Here is a 25,342-nt window from a genome sequence, read left to right as displayed (position 1 = left end):
TTGAGTATAAATGAAGCTGACAGCATGCCAGCCCCTCGGGCACCATAGTGGTAAGAGTGGTGCCATCGTGCACTACTCTTACTATTAATGACTTACTGCCCTTATTCCAGTCTGTTCACTCATTTCATTGACAAATGTGTTGCGTGTTTGTGAGAGAATGTTTGATGGTTGAACTTCAACCCTTTTTATTGATTCTCTGACTTTTAAGCTATTGATAATTTTACTAATTAAAAAGGGGAGACACCAACAACTGCTGCAGGATTTACACGGAATGGTGGTTTTACTTCAAGAGCCAGGTTTTACATTGGACATCAAGTTGTTTATTAGATTATTTTGATGGTTTCATGCTCGTAGCAATGTTGTTTTTGTTAACTAAAAATTGTTCGTTAATTGAAATAAAGTTGAAATTAGATGAAACTAAATATTAACACCTGAATAAGAAAAATAAATTAAAATAAATGTTGTCTTGGCACCTAACTGAAATAAAATAAGTTTACTAAAATTACTAAAATGAAAAATGAAATAAAATAAATTAAAGCTAAATAAAACTATTAAAAAATTAATTAAAAATTTCAAGCAAATAACTAAATTACTAAAACTTAAAATTCAAATGAAAACTGAAATATACATATGTAAGCTAATTAAAATTATAACATAATAAAAAATAATGATAATAATAATAATAAAACTATAAATATAAAATTGTACTGTACTATAAAACTAAAATCATTCACACATTTAGGCATCATGACATTGTAATGTATAAAAAAATATAGATTCATTTTGAGATTTGGTGAAGATTACATTTAATGGTATTATTAAAATATTAGTATTTTTTTAAAGATTACCTTTTAAATGAGAATTAGATGATGGCAGATGTAATCTAAATTTAAAAAATAGGGGAAATGAGCATGAACACCCAGTACAGATGAATTAAAAATATCAGCTGATAATCAGTGTAGTCCCAATATATTGTGCGTCCCCAGCTCTTTATCATGCTGTCTGTTGAATTAACCTGAAATAAAAATTACATAATTAGCCATACACTATACATCATGAACAATATTCACAAGATAACAGAGGAGGACAAAAGCCAAGGATTACATGTGTAAGCAGATCAAAGTGTGGAAGGTGATTATATATGTCTGTAATATGAAAAAGGAGAATTGAAGCCTGAAATCTGCATGAGTCATTCTCTCATGCATGTGTGAAGTAGATACAGGAGCCGGGGGCCAGTAGTTTCTAGAGCTTTTTGGATCATCTTCCAGATCTCCATCAGCGTGAGATAAAGAGGATTTTTACATTATGATTAGTGTTTCAGAATAGTGGTCTGGGGGCTGGTTCTGGCTTTTATGTTTGTGCTTAATTAGCTTTGGGTATCACTCCATCTCCCCTTGAACTCCTTACTGGCTCCATTTTGCTGAGTTCTTTCATGTTGTAGCAGGTTTCACAGTTGCACCATCATCACATAAACACACAATATGTACTGAGTGAAATGTGTCCCTGCGGTTGTGTATTACAAATTGTTACCTCAGGCTTGCTTCTTTGTTAGTGTACTGTGATGTGAGCAAGATTTTCTATTTTTTTTTTATAAATCGCCCTGTACCATATTATCCACTTGATAAATTTTACTCTACTTAAAACCTGAATAAATAAAGACAAACCGGAATGAAGTTCACAGCTGGAGCGGTTTATGCAACCTGTTCTTATTAGCCGTGTCTTTATGACAGTGTCTGCGAAGCTACTTTGAAACACACACTCACACACTAATAGAAAACTGTACATAACGGAGTAGAACAGTGATGACGAACAGTATTTAATTTAAAGAAATCATTTTTGCTGAAAAATTACCAACCTTCAGGCCATCCAAAATGTAGATGAGTTTGTTTCTTCATCAGAAACAGATTTGAAGAAATTTAGCTCACCAGTGGATCTTCTGCAGTGAATAGGAGCCTTCAGAATGAGAGTCCAAACAGCTGATAAAAACATCTCAACAATCCAAACAAGTAATCCTCATGACTCCAGTCCATCAATGAATGTCTTGTGAAGTGAAAAGCTGTGTGTTTGTCCATAATCCATATTAATGCTTCATCTAGTTAAAAAGTCCATCCCCTGTTGTCCTCTCACATCAAAATCCACCGACATATTTGTTTTTTTCACTGTTTTCACTGTTTTCATTTGTGCATATTTCTCTCCTGATTCAGGCAAGACTACTTTTTCACTGGAGAAAGTAGTATTATGCATAGAGGACATGCATATTTTAGCCAGAAACAGCAGTTTGAAGTTAAAAACATCTTAAGAATGGATTTGTTTATTACAAACATGCAGATTTTTGCAACACAAGATGTTAATTAATAGACTGTCATGTGGATTACTTGTGGATTATTGTGATGCTTTTATAAGATGTTTGAACTCTCATTCTGACGCTCACATTCACTGCAGAGGATCCACTGGCGAATGATGTAATGATACATTTGGATCCACTGGTGAATGATGTAATGGTAAATTTGTCCAAATTCTGATGAAGAAACAATCTCATCTACGTCTTGGATGGTCTGAGGATAAGTACATTTTCATCTCTGTGTGAACTATTCCTTTATCATATTCCTTTATTTGAACAGTGAATTGTTTATCGCAGTGAACAAACTGATTCACTAAAATGAATCAGACTTATCACAGCTATATGAGGATGTGAGAACATAATACATCCACTTCCTGTAGCAGTGAGGTGAACTACTTTTGACATTTGTCATGGAAGGAAGTAACAGAGACAGAGAAACAGGAAGTGAGGGTCAGTTCACATCCTGGGTTAATTGAATCAGTGCTTGTTTCAGCAGGGACAGCGGAGTTGGTTTGCAGAAAGAGCAGTGATGCTTTGTACTTTGTTTGTATTCTTTTTGGGTTCTGTTGAAATGCCCCTTGTCCACCAGGCTTTCAGTTTCCCCTTTCAGCCTCTGGTGAGGCTCCAGTCTTCTCAGTATTGTAGAGAATCAGCTCATTCATGGGGAAATAGAGTCTGCTCACACTTCCGGGGTCACGTGTTGCTAGGAGACCAATACAAACTCGCACCAGGTGCAAGGGGAGCAGAACTTGCACTGCCTTGAGCATGTATGGGAAACTCATGCGGGGCATAACAGTCAGTTATGACATGTCCCATACAAATTCATCAATTAATCAAAACAGCACATTCACTTCACAGGCAATGGTGGATTCGTAGTTAGCTACGCTAGAATAACACCATTAATTTTACGTAAATGTTTCACATGAACGAATCAAAATGAAATACAATGATACGTAACACATAATAAGGCCTTAAATTAGTGAAATGAGGAGCATCGCTCAGATCACCTGCACAGTGCTGAAAAAGGGAGGGGGGGGTTGGTGTCGTTGCAGACATCCTGGCATCCAGTTTATTGGGTGAGGGGACTGTGACGATTTGTTAATCTAATGAATAACTGATTTGTTAAATCAAATGAAAAATTGTGTGTTTGATTGGTCCAGACGCTACAGTATGTGTCGCTCACATTTAATCTGTGTTTGACCAAGAGTGCCTGAGAGATAAGAAAATAGGTTTTTCTCACCGATGGGCCCTCCGTATGTGACTGGACTTACAATTTGGTTGCATTCACATAAGCATAACCTCCCAAATATAAAAAAAGGCATTTTCCTTTTGTGGAAAAGCACTTTGCTGCAGCTATAATTGACTCTTAGAGTTGCCTCTTATCTTCCATCATTAACAAAGACGCTACATTCGTTTGAGCCATTGCAATTTGATGCTTTTGTTCAGGTGTGTTTCTTTTGTTAAATGTTAGAAATGAATCATGAAGAGGGATCTGTTATATTAATAACACCTCAGCAGCTTAAACGCCTCCTGAAGGAGCGTATGAGCAGTATGATCTAATGGTACGGGTCTGTCAGAGTCTGTGTGTTTCCGCATGGAAGAAATATGTAATAATGACGTGAAGTGCTGTATTGAATGTCTCTATTGATTCACTTGAGTAGATCATGTGACCTTGACAGCAGCAACATCCCCTGATTTAAAATCAACTTCCTGTGAAGGTCCATGACTATAGCGTGCATTTTAAACAAAGATCGATTCATGGTTGAATGCTACAGTAGGCAGTTTTTGACAGTTTTTAATGTTACCCAGATACATTTATTTATTTTGATAGATAGATAGATAGATAGATAGATAGATAGATAGATTCTGCCATTGACTGCCATTGGTTGGGCAAACAGATAGTCCCGCCCCAAACTCATGCCATTGGTTGAATGTTCTGAGACACACTTCAAATATAAATTTGACCTGTGAGATGTACCATTGTGAATTATTACGCTGAAAAAAAGGTTATAAATGAATAAATTACAAATAGCTGTTAGCTGCAATAATAAAATTACATCATTTAAAATTGTAATAAATAATACAGAATAAATAATAGTAAATATTTTACATTTTATTTGTGGACTTCTGGATTTTATTTTTATTTTATATTTTATTTGATAACAATATTATCTCAATATTGTGATCACCATCCTGAAATTCTGTTCAATGCATGACATGTAGATTCGTACCAAGTGTAAATTTCAACCCATTTAGTCCTTTCTGCATTCAAAACTCTCACTTTGCTTCGGGTTCTCCCTGCAGGTGACAGATAACAGCTTCATGCCGGTGTGTACAGCTGGTGCGGTTCACTTACAGTATATTTGCGTGTGTGTAAACAGTTCTTGTGATCTGATGAGGTGTAATCCAGTGAGCAGCATTCGCACAGATGCTCAGCTCTGTGCAGGATCCTGAGAGGAAGAAGAGCAGGATGAAGATGTTCCTGTGGGACTAGCTCCACGCAGCCCTCTCTCCATGCTTCTCCTGCCAATTAGCTCTCACTGGTGCAATGCATGTGTTGTTAGTGTGTGTGTGTATGTATGTGTGTGTATGCGCTAAAACATCTGCCTGTGTGGCCGGTGTAACCACAGAGCCTTATTATAGCTGAATTCTTCACACAATCTGTGCCTGTGATAAGAGCTTGTGATTTTATCACCGGCTGCCGGCTGACACACACTCATTGCAAAAGAGATGATGTCATCTTGCCTCAGAAATATCCTTGGGAAATATCGGAGGGATTATTATGTAGTGCCGAAGACAAAATGTGTGTGTGTTTTTTTTCGTATTGGTGTGTGTGTACGCGCAGAGGGTGAGCAGGTGATCGTTTGGCAAATTCAACAGCTCTATTCCAGGACTCTCACTATTTGCCTGTGTGTTGGCTGAAATAATAAAAGGACAAACTTATGAAGACACAGACCTCATGCTGTAATGGGGTTGAGTTAGAGGCTCTTGTGTGCTTCAGTCATAGAAGAAATTGCTTCTGTTATGGCCGCACAGCTAAACGCAACCTGTTGAAGGGCTCTGTTACGTCCACTTTGTGTTTCTCAAGCCCAGCTGGACTGTGAACTGCTACATACTGGTTGTGTTAATGCTATAGCTGGGCGATACATCCAAAAAAAAAATAAAAAATGTACTAGTGATTTTCTCCCAGGGAATTATCCACATTAGCTCATCCATGAACATGATTTCTGCCCAAGTCCCATCGGATTGCGTCGGCTGTGGTGATGAAGACAACAACTCCCATGATTCCACACCCAGTCACGGCCTCATCAAACTACGCCTTTGTCTATTTGTTTATTTTGAATACGCGCCCTCTAGCAGCGAAAATGACATATTATGCCTTTAATTTTAATGACAGTTCTGTTAATTCGAAAACTAAATGCAGTACAAAAATCAAAATACAGGTAAAATCAAATATGGAATATTCCTTCAAAATAATACAGTTAATTGTGGTCTTTTTTACAGATTTTTTTAAGAGTATATAAAATGATTGATCAAAAATGTCAGTGAAGACTTTTTCTTTTACATTGTTACAAAACATTACGGTTTCAAATAAATTTAATTATTTTGAACTTTCTTCATCAAAGAATTCTGTAAAGATTTTGTTACTGTGCAGCACAACTGTTTTCAACACTGATAATAAAAAGAACAATGTCTTGAGCAGCAAATCAGCATTTTAGAATGATTTCTGAAGGATAATGTGAAACTGAAGACTGGAGTAATGGCTGCTGAAAATCTAGCTTTTCAGCAGAAAAAAATATAATAAATATATTAAAATATAAAACAGTTATTACACTAATAATAAGAAATATGTGATAAGTTTCACAGTATTACTGTATATTTGATCAAATAAATGTAGCCTTGGTGACCCTAAACTTCTGAATGATAGTGTCATGTTTTAAATGATGCAAATTCATTGTTGAATCTTGTTTTGAAATAATTAATGGAAATGAACTGAATACCACTTCACACATTTTTTTGCTACTACAGTTAATTTGAAAGCAAAATGTACAAAATGCATGCAATACAAAATCAAAACAAAAATACTTTCTCCATTTCTGAAATGAAACAGACACCTTTCATAATCTCATCAATTCCTGATTCATAAAACAAGTCCTCCCCTATTTATTTTTTTCATTGTCTGTCCTTTTTCACTCACATGCCCTAGAGCTCCAATATTTTAGGAACAAATCATGATGGCCAAATAAAACACCATTGCAATATTCACTAGGTCACTTAATTTCATATTGACAGAATAGTAATCTTAAACCTATTGGATTATTCGCTACATCACAGAGTAATATTTGGAGCAAGGCATTTTTAATCTGGTGAGGCATATTCTCAGTGATTTGTATACACAGCAGGTGTTGGGCAGTTGCTCTCTTTCCATTTGGCGTGCTGTGGCAGGCATTTAGCTAATGTCAAGTGGATTTGCCTGAATGTTTAGACACTAATGGGAATGAAGATTGAAAAGCAAAGGCAAACTTAGATGTCCATATCAATTGGCTGCTTTTTAGTGACTATGAAACATGAAAACAATCACAGATGAGGCTGTTTTTTTATATAAGACACACACAGCTTCCTCATTAGCCTATAGTGTGCCTGTGCTTTCCACATTCATGAGTGTGTGAGTGTGTTAACATCACAGGTCAGCAGTGTGTCAGAGTGTGTAAGGCAGTAAACGGAGACTCGCAGCAGATGGAGGCGTGTTTTGCACAGATGTCTTAGCGGCTGGCCTCAGAAATGTTGCCTTCAGCACTCTGGTCATGTGCCATCTGATCTTGGGGGTTCCTTCAAAAACTGAAAACGTTTAAGTTTTAATTAAGCAGAATAAAGCAGTGCTGAAAATGGCAAAACAAGGTGTGGAAATTAATATTATAAGTAGTAGTTTCACAGACAGTCAGGTTTTACTGACATTTAGAGCCATGTATAATAGATGCTTGGCTTGAGAAGGGTTCAGTCCAGGTCTCTGTAAGTGCAGAGATATCGCTAAACCCATATTTTCTTTGCTCCTGGAGAGCAAGATGTTCCTGTGATGTATGTGGTAATGTGTGACCCTCTTGTCACAGTGCTGTCTTAAATATTTGAACACGTTTGAAAAAAAAAATGTTTCTCCCTAGTGTTCCTTTGTCATCCTCTGCTCAAACGTTGTGCCTAGAATCAATCATTGATTCTCAATCATTGTGCCTAGAAATAATTGTGTAAGTGTAACCACCAAATTAATTTCAAGAGACGCAATAAACAAAATTGTGGAAACACAATAAGAAATATGACCAATTATGCAACAAGTCACTAATAATTTGATGGTCCTGAATAAAATATCACGCAGCACAACATAATTCCCCCTCCAGTGTTACAAAACTGAAACCCATTTCAAGTTATCACACACAGGAGATGCATTGAGCCGCACACTGTAACCAGACAATCTCACAAAAAAACACGTATGGTGCCACGTTATGCTTGCTTTACTCCATATTTATGTCTCATAGCATGTTATCTGGGCATTATAACATATACGTGTGTATGCATGTAGGTGTTGAAAAAAATATGTAATTATGTGTAATATTATTTTTTTTAATTATGTGTAATATTAAATTGTATATATTAAATAATTTGTATAATAATAATAAAAAACTATTCAAGTGGTTTTCCATAAAGTATATAAAAATAAAAGTACATGTGTGTGTATATATATATATATATATATATATATATATATGAAGAGTTCAGATGCAAAAGCCTCTAAGTGCCATCTAAAAATTTCTTCTAAAATTAGCATTTTAATCAGGCTCCTATGTTTAGGTTCAGAAATGTCACTTTAATGGCAGTGTATAGGTCCTTTTCTATGCCATTAAAGTGAAATAAATGAACATAAACATATGAGCCTGATAAAAATGCTAATTTTAGAAGAAATTTTCAGATGGCACTTATATATTTTATAAATATATAACACACCTACACACATTTATAAATAAATACATTTTAATAAAATATTTCTTTCCAGCTATAAATTTATGCATTGTGTATGATTTGTTTATAAAAAAGTACATAAAAATATTTAATGATTTATTTTTTTGTTGTATGTAATGTAAACATTCAAATATTTATGCTACAATAAAAACATGCATGCATTAAGTATATTTAATATTTTAATAAAACTAATTTATGCAAAGTTGTTTTGCGATGTAAATGGACACAAATTAATTAAAATATTTGTGTTTAATTGCTGTGCGTTTTATTAATTGATTTGCATTTATGTGGTTTTATTTATTTATTTAGAGTAATCATAACTGTTCTCTGTTCATCCACCATTAGCAGTTGTGGCAAATAATGAATTTTGAACCTTATTTCGAACCTTTCATACATTGAAAAGTTAGCTAAACTGTGAAGAACTGTTGAATTGTACCTGATCTATCATTCAGTGCTGTGCTTTCCAGCCCACAAAAATATCCAAGCACACCGCAGCCCATGTGATGCATGAAGGCATGGCCACCCCTTCCCCATTCTGATTTATAGATAATGAAAAGTGAGATTTTAGCCACTAAATCAAGGCTGGGGGAGAACTGGCCGTGGAGCAGGAGCAGAATTATTAACAGTGTGAGAGATGCCAGCCAAAGAGCTCATAAACCGTATACTAAGAGCTCATAAATGACCACATATGTATGCAGGAGGCAGATCCATGACCAGCAGTCCCTCTTATTCACAGGTACGAGCTAACAGCTCCGATGGCTTTCTGAACTCATATGGCTCGATCCATTAGTGGTGAGGCTTGAGTCATACTTCAACAGGGTCTGTAAAAGACACGTATATGATAGGACATAATATTGTTATGAATGAACCTGCCTTATCGCCAGGCTGATTTATTTCCGGAAATAATGGAGAACAGATAGGGAAATTTTACATCGTTTCTCTGTGTCACAGCTCCCCCAACTTTCACGGACACACCGCCGCAGTATGTGGAGGCCAAAGAGGGGGGCAGCATCACTCTGAGCTGCACGGCCTTCGGGAATCCCAAACCTTCAGTCAGCTGGCTCAGGGAGGGAGACTCCGTACAGGACAGCAGCAAGTATAAGGTGAGCAAACACATCTAAAATTTATGAATATTATTAACTGTGTTTGTTCCCCTGATGTCTACAAAAAAAAAATGAATACAGTTTCTTGTACCAAAAACAGCTGTTATTTATTTTTCACCCTCTCTCTGACCCTCTGTTATGATTGGTGGTGTAGAGATCACGCTGGCCTTCATCGGGGCAGTACATGTTGCTTAATACTAAATATGTCATATGCGGTGTTGCCCTGATCCCTTAGAATTAATGATTTTAGGCTTGTTTTTTCAGTGAGTTTTAAAGCGCTTATAAGTAAAATGTAAATGTTTTTTTTTTTAAATGAGGTGAAAAAAGAGGATTATTTCCAGAACGCAGTTGTGAGACATTTAAATTAAATTATATTTATTAATTAACGCAAGACATTTTATCTGTGGCCTTTTGCATCATATATGCTATATGTAATTTATGCTACAATGCTGAATGAAATTAAGAAGTTTTATTTACATACACATTCATTAGACTACTTTTGGTGTGAAAAGCCACTTATTTTGAGCCTGTTGTTTTTCACTCATTTTTCTAGTGAGATCTGGCGACACTGGTCTCTCTGTTTCTGTCTTCTCTGTGTTTGTGCTCATGGTTATGATGTCATTCTTATAACGGTTTCTGAATGGCCATCTTTTGCAGCTTAGTTTTTTCAAAGTTTGGGGTCAGTAAGATCTTTTCATGTTTTTTTTTTTTTTTTAGATCTCTTATACTCACCAAGGCTGCAGTTATTGGATGAAAAATACTGTAAAAACAGTAATATTATGAAATATTATTGCAATAATTTTAAATAACTGTTTTATTTTTGAATATATTTTACATGTAATTTATTCCTGTGAATTTTCAGTAGCCACTACTTCAGTCTTCAGTGTCACATGATCCTTCCGAAATCATTGTACTTTGCTGATTTGCTGCTCAAGAAAAAAATTTTCATTATTGTTGAAAAGAGCTTAATATTTTTTTGTGTAAACTGTGATACATATTTTTTTTTTTGCTGAATGGAAAGTTCAGAAGTACAGCATTTATTTGAAATTGAAATTATATTCAATATTATATTCAGTCTATATTGGCACTTTTTAAATTCCTTTTTTTTTTTTTTTTATCTTACTGAACCCAGTCTTTTGAACAGTAGTGTAAATTTTAGTTTTGTCCCATTTAAAAAATGCAGAAGAAACATATTCAATAAATGAAGATAAGCAGATGTTATAGCTTGTTTGACATGTTTGATTGACATTAGACCATAACCTCAGACTCATTTGACCACATAAATATTTACTCTAATAGTTAATTGTTACAACAAAATACAGTGGCCATCATTAGTGCATTTACTAATGCTATATTTTCCATCAAGCCATCATGAGACATTGTAGCCAATTTAGTACTTTAAGATCATGGTTTCAAGAATTAGCAATGTGCCAGAGCCAAGGCTGGTCTCAAAAAAGCACACTGTCAGTCTGTTACCTAATTGAGAGAACAGGACAGTGAAGTTATACATGACAGACAGAGACTGTGTTCAGAATCCAGAGCTCTGACAGATGAAAAAATGATAGTGTTTGTACTATCGACTAAAACACTGTGCTATTATCAACTCACTTTCTCTCAGCTGGGACAGTTCTGTCTGTCTGTGTGTGTGTGTGTGTGTGTGTGTGTGTGTGTGTGTCTATTGAAGATAGCAGTGCTTTAGTGGTCCAGCACCCATGAGTGTCAATGTAGTCATTGAGTCATGTCGAACTGTGTTTCAGCTCTCTTTCAGTGATGCCATATCGATATATACTAAATATTAGTGATACATAGGTGTTAGAACAGATGTTCATGTGACCATGTGGTATGGGTTTGTGAAGAGTAGTTAATATATAGTGTAAAAGCTTGTAGACAAGTCATTTTTACTTAAATGAGAAATACTTGCCATGGTCTTAAATGTGCTTTTTGATATTTGTATTAGATTTAAAAATTTTAAAGCATTTTTGTTTTTGAAAATCATGATATACTAAACTTTAGTATGTGACAGACAGCCCTAATGTTGTGGATCCTGAAGAGTTCCTGTGGTGTTTTGATTGATATCCTTCTCTGTACAAATACAGGATTGGAGTTGCCACAGTGAGGGCTCAGGATATTTGATGACAGTGGAAATGACAGGTCAAAGGCACTTTGACTTTGTCTCTTTATTTCTTCCTCTTTTCCTCTGTCCCATTTACCATCATCACGGCCCCAAATCCAGCCCTCCATTAGGTTATCAGTGGCCCACCAGCACAATTCAATTGCTGCTTCTGTGTCTAAACTGCAAACGTGACATGCAGAGAAAGTGTTTATTTAGGTTTGATTTAATTCACAATTGATTATTAATTTTAATAACCAGATTTAAGCAAAAGAATGCGTGAACAAAGTCATCGCTAATCTCTGACACTGACAGGAGGAAAGATATTTTCTAGTTTATCAGTTCAGTTAATAGCTGAATTATACACTACCGTTTAAAAATTTGAGGTCTGAAAGATTCTGTTTTTAAGTTTTTTTTATTTACTTATTTTTTTTAATTCGGCAAGGATGCATTAATTTGATAAAAGTGACAAAAAGGTTATATTTCAAATAAATTCTGTTCTTTTGAACAGCTTTTTGAACTTTCCATCAAAAAATCCTGAGAAAAATATATCACCGTTACCACAAAAATGCTCCACAACTGTTTGCAACATTGATAATAATAGGAAATGTTTCTTGAGCAGCAAATGAGTATATTAGAATGATTTCTGAAGGGTCATGTGACACTGAAGACTGGAGTAATGACGCTGAAAATTCAGCTTTGCCATCACAGGAATACACTATATTTTTAAATATATTAAAATAGAAAACAGTTATTAAACTTTTTAATAATATTTCACAAAATGACAGTATTTTTTACAGTATTTAAATAAATGCAGTTTAGGTGCGCATAAATGAGACTTTCAAACGCAAAATCTTACCAACCTCAAAGTTTTAAAGTGTAGTGTGCAGTATGTGACATTTTGAACTATTGGGGGCACGAGAGGGTTTGAGGGACTGCCACTAAAATTGCCAGCAAGGATATTTAGACTGTGCCTAATAAGTTTGCCATATTTCAGATGGTTTTCCATACGTTTGTCTAAAAGTGCCTTTAAGCAAAGCAATTTGAGTTTCCCTGCTGTATGTTTTAAACTTCCTCTGTCAGATTGAAGAAATCAAGCAGCAGTTTTAACACGGTAATCGCACGGCCTGTAGGAAGAGCTAATTAATCCCCCTCAACCCTGTCATATTCCCTAGTCATCTAGCACTAGCCCTCTGTCCATCTCGGTGCTGTAACTGTGCTCATTTTAACTATGTGTCGTAGAGGCGTCTCTTGGGCCTGGTATGTTCACAGTGCTATGTAATTAGGAACCAAATAAACCATCCTAGTATTTCAATACTAATGGAATTTCTCGACTTGAGTGACATCTTTTATATTTCATTAACTGAGCCGTCTGTGATATAAAACATACTTTTTTATTCCCTTGTCGAAAACGTCGTCTAAAAACACAAGCTCTTTTCTCACAAGAGATCCATTGATTGTGGCTCATCAAAAAAACCAGCAAGCCAAACATACTGAACCTAACCATCAAACGCTTCCTGCATATAAACCATCTGCTCGCTGAAGACTAAGCACAGAGATTCCTACAGGAACGGATGGCTCAGTTCTCAGCCTGAAAAGAGTTTGATTTACAAGAGCCCATCGAGAGATCTCCATCTTCTCACACACAGCAGAGAAATGACAGCCTGTCAGCGACGAGCTTTGCTCAGTGATTGAACACTTTTGAAGTAAGGTGAGGTAACATCAGGAGAGGAACAACGGTATTCGTTGCTTGTTAATTTGAATGATGGCGAGCTCTTTGTTCAGTCAAAATAGAGCATTGTTTTGACTGATTAGATCTCTAATCTTATTTACAGAGGAAAGAGGACAGCTTCTGGTTACAATTGCTTAGCTTTTTTGCTGGATATGTTTGAAGCATAATGATGTGGTAAGTTAGTACAGACTCACCTCTTTTAATAGTCTTTAAAAGAGAGGAATCCCATCCTAAATCAGTGTTTCCACACCTATTTTTATCAAATGTACCTCCATAAAGTACAACAGAGCTGGCCCAATTTTTTTTAGCACACTCGGTTCCAAAAGTATTTTTCCCATACATTTTTCCTATAGAGATTCTAAAAAATTATTTTAAGAATCCAAACAAACTAGCGAGGCGAATAGAAAATCAGACAAAAAGACAAAGGTACAAGACTACGCCAATGATGCTCAAGTACCGCTTTGTTGACTACAAAACAGAATAATGTTTCTTAAAGTCATGAATCACAGTTTACAACCAGTTTTACTTCCATAATGTTCAACAAAGGAACATCAACATTTTTTCAACTCCTTAAAAAGACATAGCCGTGGATTAATTTAGCCAATATCAGGGTTATTTATGAATGGAAGTTGGAATGGAGTCTTTGAATAATGCTAAATAATATGTATCAATCACAGTAATGTTTTTTATTTATTCTGAAGTGGTGTGCTATGATTTATTAGACATGTGTGTTGTTGTTGGGTCTACCGTAGCCGTCTGTGTAATTAGTGTAATTACGGAGACTGGGATCCACAGCGGAGTCTCAGACTGCTGACGTTTGTTGAATAAATTAGCCGCTGTACTTAACCTCATGCTGCCTATTTGTAGACTGAATGCATGTATGTTCAGTTTGTAAAAGCGACGGAGTGTGTATGTTCATGTCAAGGGGTCAAGGTTTGGCTGGTTAGCATGGTCCAGTTAACTTCTGCTGGATAAATGTTCTAAAAAACTAAAAATTCAAAAAAGAACCTTTCTCCATCGGTGACCAAATGTAGCTGTGTATACAGATAAAATACATTATTTGTAAGTTGCTTTCACCAGTGTTAGTTTAGCATTATTTATATAGTATTTATTAATATTTTGAATTAACTTTTATTTTTTATATTTTCAGTTTTCATTTAATTTTTGTAGTCTAATTTTTGTAATAGTTTTTTTTTCTATATATTGTAGCTTAAATTTATTTTGGTTTTAGTTGTAATAATTTTAGTACTTCAATTTTAAAATGAACTATTTAGTTGCTAAGGCAACACTTCTAATTTTAACTAAGTTTATCTATATATCTTAAGTTTTATCTATATTTCTAAGTTTATCCATCTAATATTTATCTAATGTCTACTTTTATTTTATTCCAGCTTTATTTCAAATACTGTTTTAGTTAACAATAACAACACTGGTTCTCACCCCAGTGCACATTCTTTTCAAATCAAAAACCAAAGTTTAACATCCAAAATAGAAGAAATATTCGCCTCAAGGTGTGTGTAAGTCTTCTAAGGAGAAAGTCACACATGCTTGATATCACATGAACTGTAATGATGATGCTTGCTAGTAGGTCTTGCTATTACACCGTCTGATGGAACGCTGAATAATTCATCAGAGAGCCCCTCAGCGAAGGCTTTACTTTACCATCAATCCATGTCATCTGTCTCCACTCTTGCACTTTTTTTTCCTCAAAGTACTCTTCACCTGCTTGACCGGCAACAATAAAGTGACCCTCATGTATCGTTAACCGTCCAGAGAACCTTGCTCCATCGGTGACCAAATGTAGCTGTGTATACAGATAAAATACATTATTTGTAAGTTGCTTTCACCAGTGTTAGTTTAGCATTATTTATATAGTATTTATTAATATTTTGAATTAACTTTTATTTTTTATATTTTCAGTTTTCATTTAATTTTTGTAGTCTAATTTTTGTAATAGTTTTTTTTTCTATATATTGTAGCTTAAATTTATTTTGGTTTTAGTTGTAATAATTTTAGTACTTCAATTTTAAAATGAACTATTTAGTTGCTAAGGCAACACTTCTAATTTTAACTAAGTTTATCTATATATCTTAAGTTTTATCTATATTTCTAAGTTTATCCATCTAATATTTATCTAATGTCTACTTTTATTTTATTCCAGCTTTATTTCAAATACTGTTTTAGTTAACAATAACAACACTGGTTCTCACCCAGTGCACATTCTTTTCAAATCAAAAAACAAAGTTTAACATCCAAAATAGAAGAAATATTCGCCTCAAGGTGTGTGTAAGTCTTCTAAGGAGAAAGTCACACATGCTTGATATCACATGAACTGTGATGATGATGCTTGCTAGTAGGTCTTGCTATTACACCGTCTGATGGAACGCTGAATAATTCATCAGAGAGCCCCTCAGCGAAGGCTTTACTTTACCATCAATCCATGTCATCTGTCTCCACTCTTGCACTTTTTTTTCCTCAAAGTACTCTTCACCTGCTTGACCGGCAACAATAAAGTGACCCTCATGTATCGTTAACCGTCCAGCTCTGACAGGCCGGGGAGAAGAGATGCTCTGTTGAGTCCCTTATCTGTCAGGTCTGTCTACGGAGAGCGGCGGAACTATTACACTGTTCCAAGACTAGTTGTGCCCAGTCACATATTTCCTATGAGATTATGATTGGCAGCGAATTGCATTCAAAAATTAGTAAAGTTTTTTTTCCCCCTCCCTTGCTGATAGTAAATATACCATTAATTTTAAATACATTTTAGTATTTTACTTTTTTTTTTAAATAAATGTTACTAAAGAAAGAGGAAAATATTTTTGTTCAGTAAAAATTTCACACTTCTTTTAAAAAAAAGTATGGTCTACTAATTAAGGAAGAAATTCTTTTTGTATTTGAGTTAGTTTTTTCTTAGTTTTATAAAAATAATGCTGGACATTACCATCATGACAAAAGACAAGAATATGAGAAATGATTCTGAAAAATGAGAATGAACTGTTCTTCTCCTGAGTCCTGAAACAGTTGGCATCCACTTTTGAGGAGACTTTTTGATCTTTTGACCCTTAAGCCTCTTGACTTGTCCCAATGTTAATGCTAGAAAATAATTTTTAAAATATATGACTTTCTTCTTTCAGACGAATACAATCAGAGTTATATTAAAACATGTCCTGACTCTTCCAAGCTTTATAATGGCAGTCAATGGGGGTCGAGATTTTGAAGCCCAAAAAATTCAGAGTAGAGTCCAAAATAGAGTCCATCCATCATAAAAAGTGCTCCACACGGCTCCAGGGGGTTAATAAAGGCCTTCTGAAGTGAATCAATGTGTTTGTGTAAGAAAAATATCCATATTTAAAACTTTATAAACCGTAATCTCTAGTTTCTGCTAACTGTCGTATGTGTGTTCACTAGAGAGTGGCGTACCAGCATATGATGTAGAGCGTAGGGGTAATTTTCTTGTTTTGGGTGAACTATCCCTTTAAATCGTATTCTCAACAAGACTTGTTTCATAAAATATGAATAATCTATACAAAATAACTAAATTTAGTAAGCTTAACACTAAAAAACTATTTAACAATTATTTAAGAAAAATTATTTAAGATCTACTGTATTCTAGTGTAAATATTTTATGATGAAAAAAATAAGAGCAGTTGCAGAAAAATATGAAAGCGTTTTTAATATGTGTGTATATATATATATGTACATACATATACAGTATATACACATATACATACATACATACACAGTGCTGTGTGTGATTGTCGTAGCTTTGTATCTTAGTAGGTGATGCTGTGACCTCTCTCCACAGGTGAGTGATGGCAGCCTGACGATTGTTTCTATCAGCCGTGAGGACAGGGGAGCGTATACATGCCGAGCATACAGCGAGCAGGGAGAGGTCGTCCATACTACACGCCTACTCGTCCAAGGTAGCACCAAAACTGCCCTAAACTGTTTCCTCATGACTTTATTGTTTGCTATGAATTGAATGACATCACTATCATGTTGTCAGAGTGCTGTGCAGTGTGTTTGAACAGTCCTCTGTGTGTGTGTGTTTGTGTCTGTGTATGTGTGTACAGTCATGCTTGCAAAGCTGCATGCTGCATGGCACCCATGCTGCAGAGCTACAGAGATAATTGGACTCCATATGTTGGCTGTCTGGTACAGTATATAGCAGTAATGGGTTCACTGTCAGAGATTTTTCACCATAGTGTTGCCAAAGAAGCTTTTTCCTGTTGGGTTCCCTATCTGTTCTGTCTGCTGCTTTTAGCATGCCATGTTAGCATTTAACCCAGTAACGCAATGGATTTATAACTTTTATTGTCTATTTGTAAGTTGTTTTTTTTTTAATAAAAAAAATGGGTGGCTGTGGCCTACTCATAATCATAAATATGATTTACTTTACTTGGTAAGATTTTTATACAAATATAAAAGCTGTCAAAAGATTAAAATTAAATTTCAGTGGCAGATTTCTGCAACCGTGTTCTTTATTCACCTTATTCACACTTCTAGACAACAATAAAGCACTCCTTCCTATTTTTGTCCCATCAAATGCCAATCAAACCAGTATCAAAATCAATGCAGTCATAAAATGAATTTTTCTTGAATTCTTTTGAATTTCTTTTTCACCCACTGTACTGAATGGTTAAAGTGAATCATTGTAATAGTAGCCATTTAATTCTAATAACTATAATGCCAAATGATATCCTGTATAATAGCACAATCAATACTGATTTGGTGTTGGTGAAGGGGTGCTTTAGTATTGAAGCCTGTTTCTGCCATAGTTGAGTAAAGAAATCTGATTCTGTAATTCATGATAATGAGAAACTTGTTCACAGTAAAGAGAAACTTTCTTGTTATAATGACTTTGGACCAGACCAAAAATGTTTTCAGGGAATTTCTGTACTGGTCTAGACTACTGTATGAAACATTTGAAGATGCCAAGGGCCAAACAATAAAAGAAATACATGGAAATCAGTTGAGAAGTATCAAAAATAAATGAATGCAAAACTGAGTGAAAGAATTGCCATTTTAATAAGACCTTCAGTTAACAAAAAGAAGAACAAAAAATCTGTTAGTTTAAATCAACTGCTGAGACATAAAAGTGCCAAGTTGCAGAAACATTGTTTTGTAGACACGTTGACTGTCTAGCGAGTTTGTTTTTGTACTGTAATGTGTGTGTGCTGTCGAGCAGGATGGAGAGCATCTGTAGAGTCCGTGCCTGCACTGGGAGCTCTCTGCAGGCTTTCTCCACAGAAGAGCCCTCTCTTTACACTGGCACTGCCAACTGAAGCGATGCCCACAGTGGGCGGTAGAGTGAGATCTGTGGGTTGGCCGTTGCAGATTGTCAGACTGGGTAGAATTCTTATCATCTTAGCCAATGATATTCAAATGACGGCTGGTCCAAATATGTACGGTACAGCTGAGTGGAACCTACATTATCTCATTTAAATCTCTATTAACTCATTCAGTATGATACCATTCGGTATTCAGCATGTACACCACTGTAAATGAGGTATTGATGAATCCAATATTGTATGCTTCACTCCACAATCGACTGACATTGTCAAACAGCTGTTGAATACAAATGACAGAACGAAAGTGTATATTATTAGAAACATTTATAGGAAATCTTTTCTCCAATACTATTGTTTTTAACCTTGAAGAGGACTTGAAGATTGCTATATGCTCCAATAGGATGTGACACATCCTGATATGTAATGCTGATTTATTATGTGTCTCTTTTCTATTTCAGGACCCCCATTTATTGTTTCACCGCCAGAGAACATAACCGTAAACATATCCCAGGATGCATTCTTCACTTGTCAGGCTGAGGCGTATCCTGGCAACCTAACGTACACCTGGTTCTGGGAGGAAGATAACGTCTTCTTCAAGAAGTAAAGTTATGATCGGGTTCATTACTGTACCATACCCACACTGTCCTGTGTCCATGCGGAGTTTGTCACAGTCCATGTAGTTTCATCATCATCATTGAGGCATCAGTGAGTTTTAGGGACTATGGCCATTGTGATACTGTTTTAGCCTTGTGTAATTGTGTTGTGACATTGTCATAGAAAACCGAAATGTTATCATAGGTGCCCAAAATGCAACTAAATATGCCACCACTGATGTACTGTACACTACTGTTCAATAGTTTGGCGTCAGTTCAATTTTTTATTTTTTATTTATTGATTTTTTTAATAATACAAAAAAAGTAAATGCTGTTCTTTTGAAAGAATCCTGAAAAATATTCTATCACAGTTTACACAAAAATGTTAAGCAGCACTGTTTTTAACAGTTTCAACTGTTCAACTATTTTCAGTTCATAGCTTACCATTCTGACCTATTTTTCTCAGAATTCTGAGTTTGCATCTTGTAATTCTGACTTTTTTAAATTCTGAGTTTACATCTCGCAATTCTGTCTTTTTTTTCCCACTGTTGCAAGTTTATCTAATATTTAACAATGCAGACTTTTCTTCTCAGAGTTGTAAGTTTAAATTCTCAGAGTTTATAACTGCAATTCTGATTTTTTTTTTCTTTTCTTTTTTTTTCAATTTTAAGTTTACATGTCACAATTCAGTTTTTTTGTTTCCACCACAGAATAAAAAAATAAAATAAAAAAGGTAACTGTGAGAATTGTGAGGTATAACCCCAGAACTGCAAGAAAAAACAAACAAACATAATTTTAAGATAATACATCACAATTACGGTTTTTATTTTTATATTCCGTGACAGAAATTGGCTTCCTTAGAAAACAGTTCTTTTAAATTATAAAACTAGGGCTGAATTTATTTGATCAAAAAATCTTTCCGACCCTAAACATTTGAATGGTAGTGTTCATCCATTGATAAACAGATGCATTTTTAAGTTAAATGTATTTTTAAAGAGTTGTCAGTCAAAAAAAGATTCATTTAGTGCCAAGTTCTGAGCCACCTACAACTGAAATCATAGAAGAAATAAAATAGTTTAAACAGAAAAAAAAGTGTCACAATGAAAGTTCACTATGACAGTTTGCTGTGTTTCTCACTTGTGTTTACATTGTGTGCATGTGTCAGTGTCATTACACTTGTTTGGAGGTCTCATACACCTCAGATTGTCTCATTCGTATCTTGCTTGCACTGCGTGCACCTTTATAAACGTTCTGACGGACTGAAATACTTTGATGCCTTATAAGTGACTAATTGGGAATGTTATACATAGAAAGCAACTCCTCACATGAAGACCTATTGATTTCCTTTAACTTTAGCAATAGCATGTTGCTAAGGTAACACCATGATAGTCTAGTAAACATAGAAACACATAGTACACATAGCGCTTGTGTCATCATACACTCCGCTAGCACTGATTAGAAGTAGCGTTGCCCTGAGCCATCCAAGACGCCCTCATGCGTGGCCTGTACACTCTATAGAAAAAGGATATTATGGTTTTTCCTTTTTATAGCGGCTCTGTGCAGCAGGACAGGTGGAAGCACAGGCAAGAATAGAGGCCACGCAAGCATTTTGTCCACTGGAGGGTTTTCTTTTTTTTTTGCCTCTGATCTCTGCCCCGGACACTCCATCTGTTCTTGTTGAAAGAGTAGATTGTAATTCATGAAGCTTTGAATTGTGCTTTATTATCTGGTTTTAAATTAATTGACACAGGCATACATATTTATAGGGATAGTTTAGAAAAAAAATTTCATTATTTACAAACTTTCATGTCGTTCCAGTAATGGAACATAAAAAATATTGAACACTACTGTTCAAAAGTTTGGGGTCGGTAAGATTATTTTTAATGTATTAGCTGTGTCTTAGGCTCACCAAGGTTGTGTTTATTTGGTGTAAAATAACAGTTAATATTGTGAAATATTATTATAATTTTAAATAACTGTATTCTGTTTTAATTTTCTTTTCCTGTGATGACAAAGCTGAATGTTCAGAAGCCATTACTCAGTGTCGCAAGATATTTCAGAAATCATTCTAATATGCTGATTTGGTGCTCAAGAAACATTCTCTTATTATCAATATTGAAAACAGTTGTGCTGCTTAATATTTTTCTGGAAACCACGATTTTTTTTTTTTTCAGGATAAATGGAAAGTTCAACAGAACAAAAAAAAATATTACTGAACCCAAATTTATGAACGGTAGACTTGTAAGCACAATAATGACTTGTAAGCAGTGTAAACTGTGTGAATCATCATTACTATTGATGCTAATTCAACTTTCTCTTTTGATTCTTCTTTGTCAATCTTTCTTTCTCTCTCTCCAGTGATCTAAAGCGCAGAGTGAGTATTCTGATCGACGGTTCGCTCATCATCTCCCAGGTGAAACCTGAGGATGCTGGGAAATACACCTGCAGCCCGAGTAACAGCCTTGGGCGCCCACCTTCTGCATCAGCGTACTTGATAGTGCATTGTGAGTCAGTCTGCAGAGCAATCTGGTGATACACAACTAGATCTTAGAAACACTACATCTTTGTCTTTTATCTGAAAACATTTGTGACCCTGGACCACAAAACCAGTCTTAAGGGTCAATTTTTTGAAATTGAGATTTATACATCATCTGAAAGCTGAATAAATAAACTTTGTTAGGATAGGACAATATTTGGCCGAGATACATCTATTTGAAAATCTGGAATCTGAGGGTGCAAAAAAATCAAAATATTGAGAAAATCGCCTTTAAAGTTGTCCAAATGATGTTCTTAGCAATGCATATTACTAATCAAAAATTAAGTTTTGATATATTTACAGTAGGAAATTTACAAAATATCTTTATGGAACATGATCTTTACTTAATGTCCCAATGATTTTTGGCATAAAAGAAAAATCTATAATTTTGACCCATACTATGTATTTTTGGCTATTGCTACAAATATACCCCAGCGACTTAAGACTTCATTTAAGTTTTGTGCAACAGGGTCACATTTGTCCTTTTCTGGTGCCCCTAAAAATTCTCACTGCATTGCACAGGGCAGATGCTGAACTACAACTGCAGTATGTAGGCGAGAAACCACCAGAATAGAATCGATTTGGTATTTTTACTTCTTGTCAATATATCCTGCCAAACATACAGTGGGTTCAAAAATCCGAAAAACGTCTGTTTTGTTGAACGTGATCATCATGTATGTCATCCAGCATGATTTGAGAATGATCCAAAGCATCTTGTGCTTCTAAAACTAAGAACATCTGATGTTTGTACACACTGTCAGTGTCACAAATTTGCATACATTTGATTAGTGACCTGGCAATCGTAATGTCATACATTTTCTTCCAATTTGTTGTAAATAATAAATAATTGAATAAATAAACCAACATATAAATAAATTGTTGAATTAAAGAATAAAGTGATCATTGTCATAAATTTTCCAATTTGTAAATGAATGAATGAAGAAAAAAATAAATAATTGAACAAATTAAATAAGTAAATATTTATTAAAGTAAATAACCAAGAAATAAATTAATGAATTATTAAATTAAACAATAAAGTAATGATTATATAAACTTTCTTCCAATTTGTTGTAAAAAAAACAAACACCAATGCAGATGATTTAAGACTTCCTGACATAGGTGATTTCCTGAATTTATACTACATGATGATGTCCTGTATTACTTGATACAATGACAACCTTTCACTGTAACAAATCCTTTTTAGATGAAGCAGTGATTCCCAATTGCCTATTGTATTACATAATGTCATACATGACATAATAGAGGAGGAATTCTCCTTCATCCTGAATCTGTGACATTGGTCTCACTCTCACTGGATTGAGCATGAAAACAACCTTCATCAGCGCATTATGCCTTTTCATCATGGGACAAATAAGTTTTACGTTTTCATGTATGCTGAATAACGGTGGTATGTAACAGATTTACTTGCAGAGTGATCTTTTGTAATTGATGAAGGGTTACTTTAGTCTCCTGGCATATTCCGTCTCAATACATGGGCACGAGGGTGTATTAGCTTCAAATGCCGCTGTTGTGCAGGCTGACGCTTTCTATTTGCAACCGAGAGATTGGAATGGCCTTCTGTCCCCGGAGTCTGGAGCAGAATTGAAACAGTGACCTTGAGTGAGTAAGCTAGCAGATCACTCAGTCACGGCTCACGTCCTCCACACCGATAGACTGACGCAAAGAACATGGGTTTCTAGACATTGTTGGAAAAAAGCACCAAAAAAAAACCCCCCAAACATGTTGCATTTGCAATAAATAGCGATGGGAATGAACGCTGCAGAAGGGGCTGTGGTATCCAAGGCAACAGACATTTCAGATTCCCTCTCTCGGAGGAAGCCTGTGTCGGACCAGCTTGGCACGGTTGAAGTGGCGGAAAGGGATTACATCATAGCAGAAAGCCCAGACTGCAGGAATTTTCACCTGTCCTCTGAAACAGTCTCATCCGCTGGCACATAGCCTGACCGCCCATGTGTGTAGCGAGCAGAGGCGCAGAGAAAGTGTATTTGACAGTGAGTGAGAAAAAAGGAGGGGGGAATATAAAGGGATGACATCATCCTGTGTGGAAACCCTCTTCTCTGCAGTGATGTCATCTGCAGACACTCTGGCAGACTGTTAGCGTGGGCGATGGCGGCCCCGTTGGACGTCTGGCGGCATTGCAGGTCTGCTCCATGCATTGAGATTGCCTACATTTTTTTTTCTTTCTTCCTCCTCTTCCTTTTCTTTTCCTTAGCATTCCTGTCCTTCATCCTCACGACTCCCTTTTCTTCTGTTCTTTTCTCAACTCTACACTTCTTTCTGGTCCACTCCTCCCTTCATCCCATCCCTCAGCTCCACACAGGGTCTAAAAATAGACCCTGGCACTTTGCTAAGCCTTAAGATGGAGCAGTGGATTCTTCAAAGTGTTCGTTTCGGAGCGCCGCTCCTTTTCGTTCTTCAGCATGCAGCTGTTGGCTGGTGTCTTCACTAATTAGAGACTGTGATTTATGAGTCACATGCAACTGAATCTCTTTACAGTATTATTGATACGCTTTGCTTTAGATGTTGTTTATACAATATAAAGAAGGGAAAAGTTATCAGAAATAATGCTGTTGTTCATACTTTGTTGCTCAAATAAATTAATAGTGGCTTTTCACAGCATTGGTTGTTTTTTTCCTTCATTGCCTGTGATATCGCACAATTCTGTACATGCAGTTGATTGACCAAATAATGTGTTTGTTATTTATGGTGTGTTTATTTGTTATATTTATGTATACATTTTTCATTCAAAGGTTTGGGGTTGGTTATGAGCTTATGCTCACCAAGACTGCATTTATTTGATCAAAAGTACAGTTAAAAGTAATATTATGAAATATTATTAACAAATAAAATAACTCTATAACTATCCATTTTCATGTATTTTAAAATTTAATTTATTCCTGTGATGGTAAAGCTGAATTTTCTTATGATCTTTCAGAAAACATTGTAATATGCTGATTTGGGGATCAAGAAACAATTGTGCTGCTTAATATTTTTGTGGAAACTGTGATACTTAAAAAAAAAAATCTTTGGTGGAAAAAAAGTTAATTTAAAAGAACAGCATTTTTTTAAATAGTTTTTTTAAATAACATAATAAATGTCCGAATGTCTGAAAAAAACGGTCAGTTTTGATTAGTTCAGTGCATCCTTGTTGAATAATTGTTTAAAAAAAAAATCTTACTGACCTTAAACTTTTAAATGACGAGTCAACTTAAGACTCCAGTTCTACAGTAAAATAAATATTGTAGTCACAAAATATTTGCAGTTATCTCTAAAACTTGAAATTGCTTTATATCATTAGACATGCCATTATTGTGCCTTGGAAGCCAATCCAGTTTCCTTAGGAAATGCTTTCTTACACTAAACACTGCCTGTTTAGTCAACTGAAAAGGTAAACCATATTTAGTGACAAAAATGCCATAGGGATTTGGGATCTTTTTTGTGGCTCTCTCAATTAAAATCAGCCCACAACACCCTACCATCATCTTTTCAGTTGCCTACATTGTGGAGAGTTTTGCATGGGCAAACACAACATTTTCTGTAAAAAATATTTAAATTTTGTTTTTATTTCAGTTATGTAACTTGTTGCCTTTTCCCCCTCTTTTTCCA

At 35.3% G+C, this 25,342-nt stretch overlaps 1 protein-coding gene across 3 annotated transcripts in view; it reads left to right on the top strand.

Annotated features, from left to right (window-relative positions):
* The window catches only part of LOC107715325 (protein turtle homolog B-like), a 127,099-nt gene that overhangs the window by 42,979 nt on the left and 58,778 nt on the right, over positions 1 to 25,342 (top strand). For all 3 annotated transcript variants that reach the window (XR_001637087.1, XR_001637086.1, XM_016521413.1), the window contains exons 4-7: positions 9,302 to 9,453; positions 17,101 to 17,218; positions 19,045 to 19,186; positions 21,538 to 21,683. Coding sequence is in view for 1 of the 3 variants with exons in the window: in XM_016521413.1 (XP_016376899.1) it covers positions 9,302 to 9,453; positions 17,101 to 17,218; positions 19,045 to 19,186; positions 21,538 to 21,683 (558 nt within the window). In the remaining 2 variants the exon portion in view is untranslated. The remainder of the gene's footprint in view (positions 1 to 9,301; positions 9,454 to 17,100; positions 17,219 to 19,044; positions 19,187 to 21,537; positions 21,684 to 25,342) is intronic.

Source organism: Sinocyclocheilus rhinocerous, unplaced genomic scaffold, assembly GCF_001515625.1.
Source record: "Sinocyclocheilus rhinocerous isolate Xijiao unplaced genomic scaffold, SAMN03320098_v1.1 scaffold299, whole genome shotgun sequence".
Taxonomy (NCBI): domain Eukaryota; kingdom Metazoa; phylum Chordata; class Actinopteri; order Cypriniformes; family Cyprinidae; genus Sinocyclocheilus; species Sinocyclocheilus rhinocerous.
The sequence above is the reverse complement of the archived record's forward strand: the minus strand, read 5'-3'. Positions and strand labels throughout refer to the sequence as shown.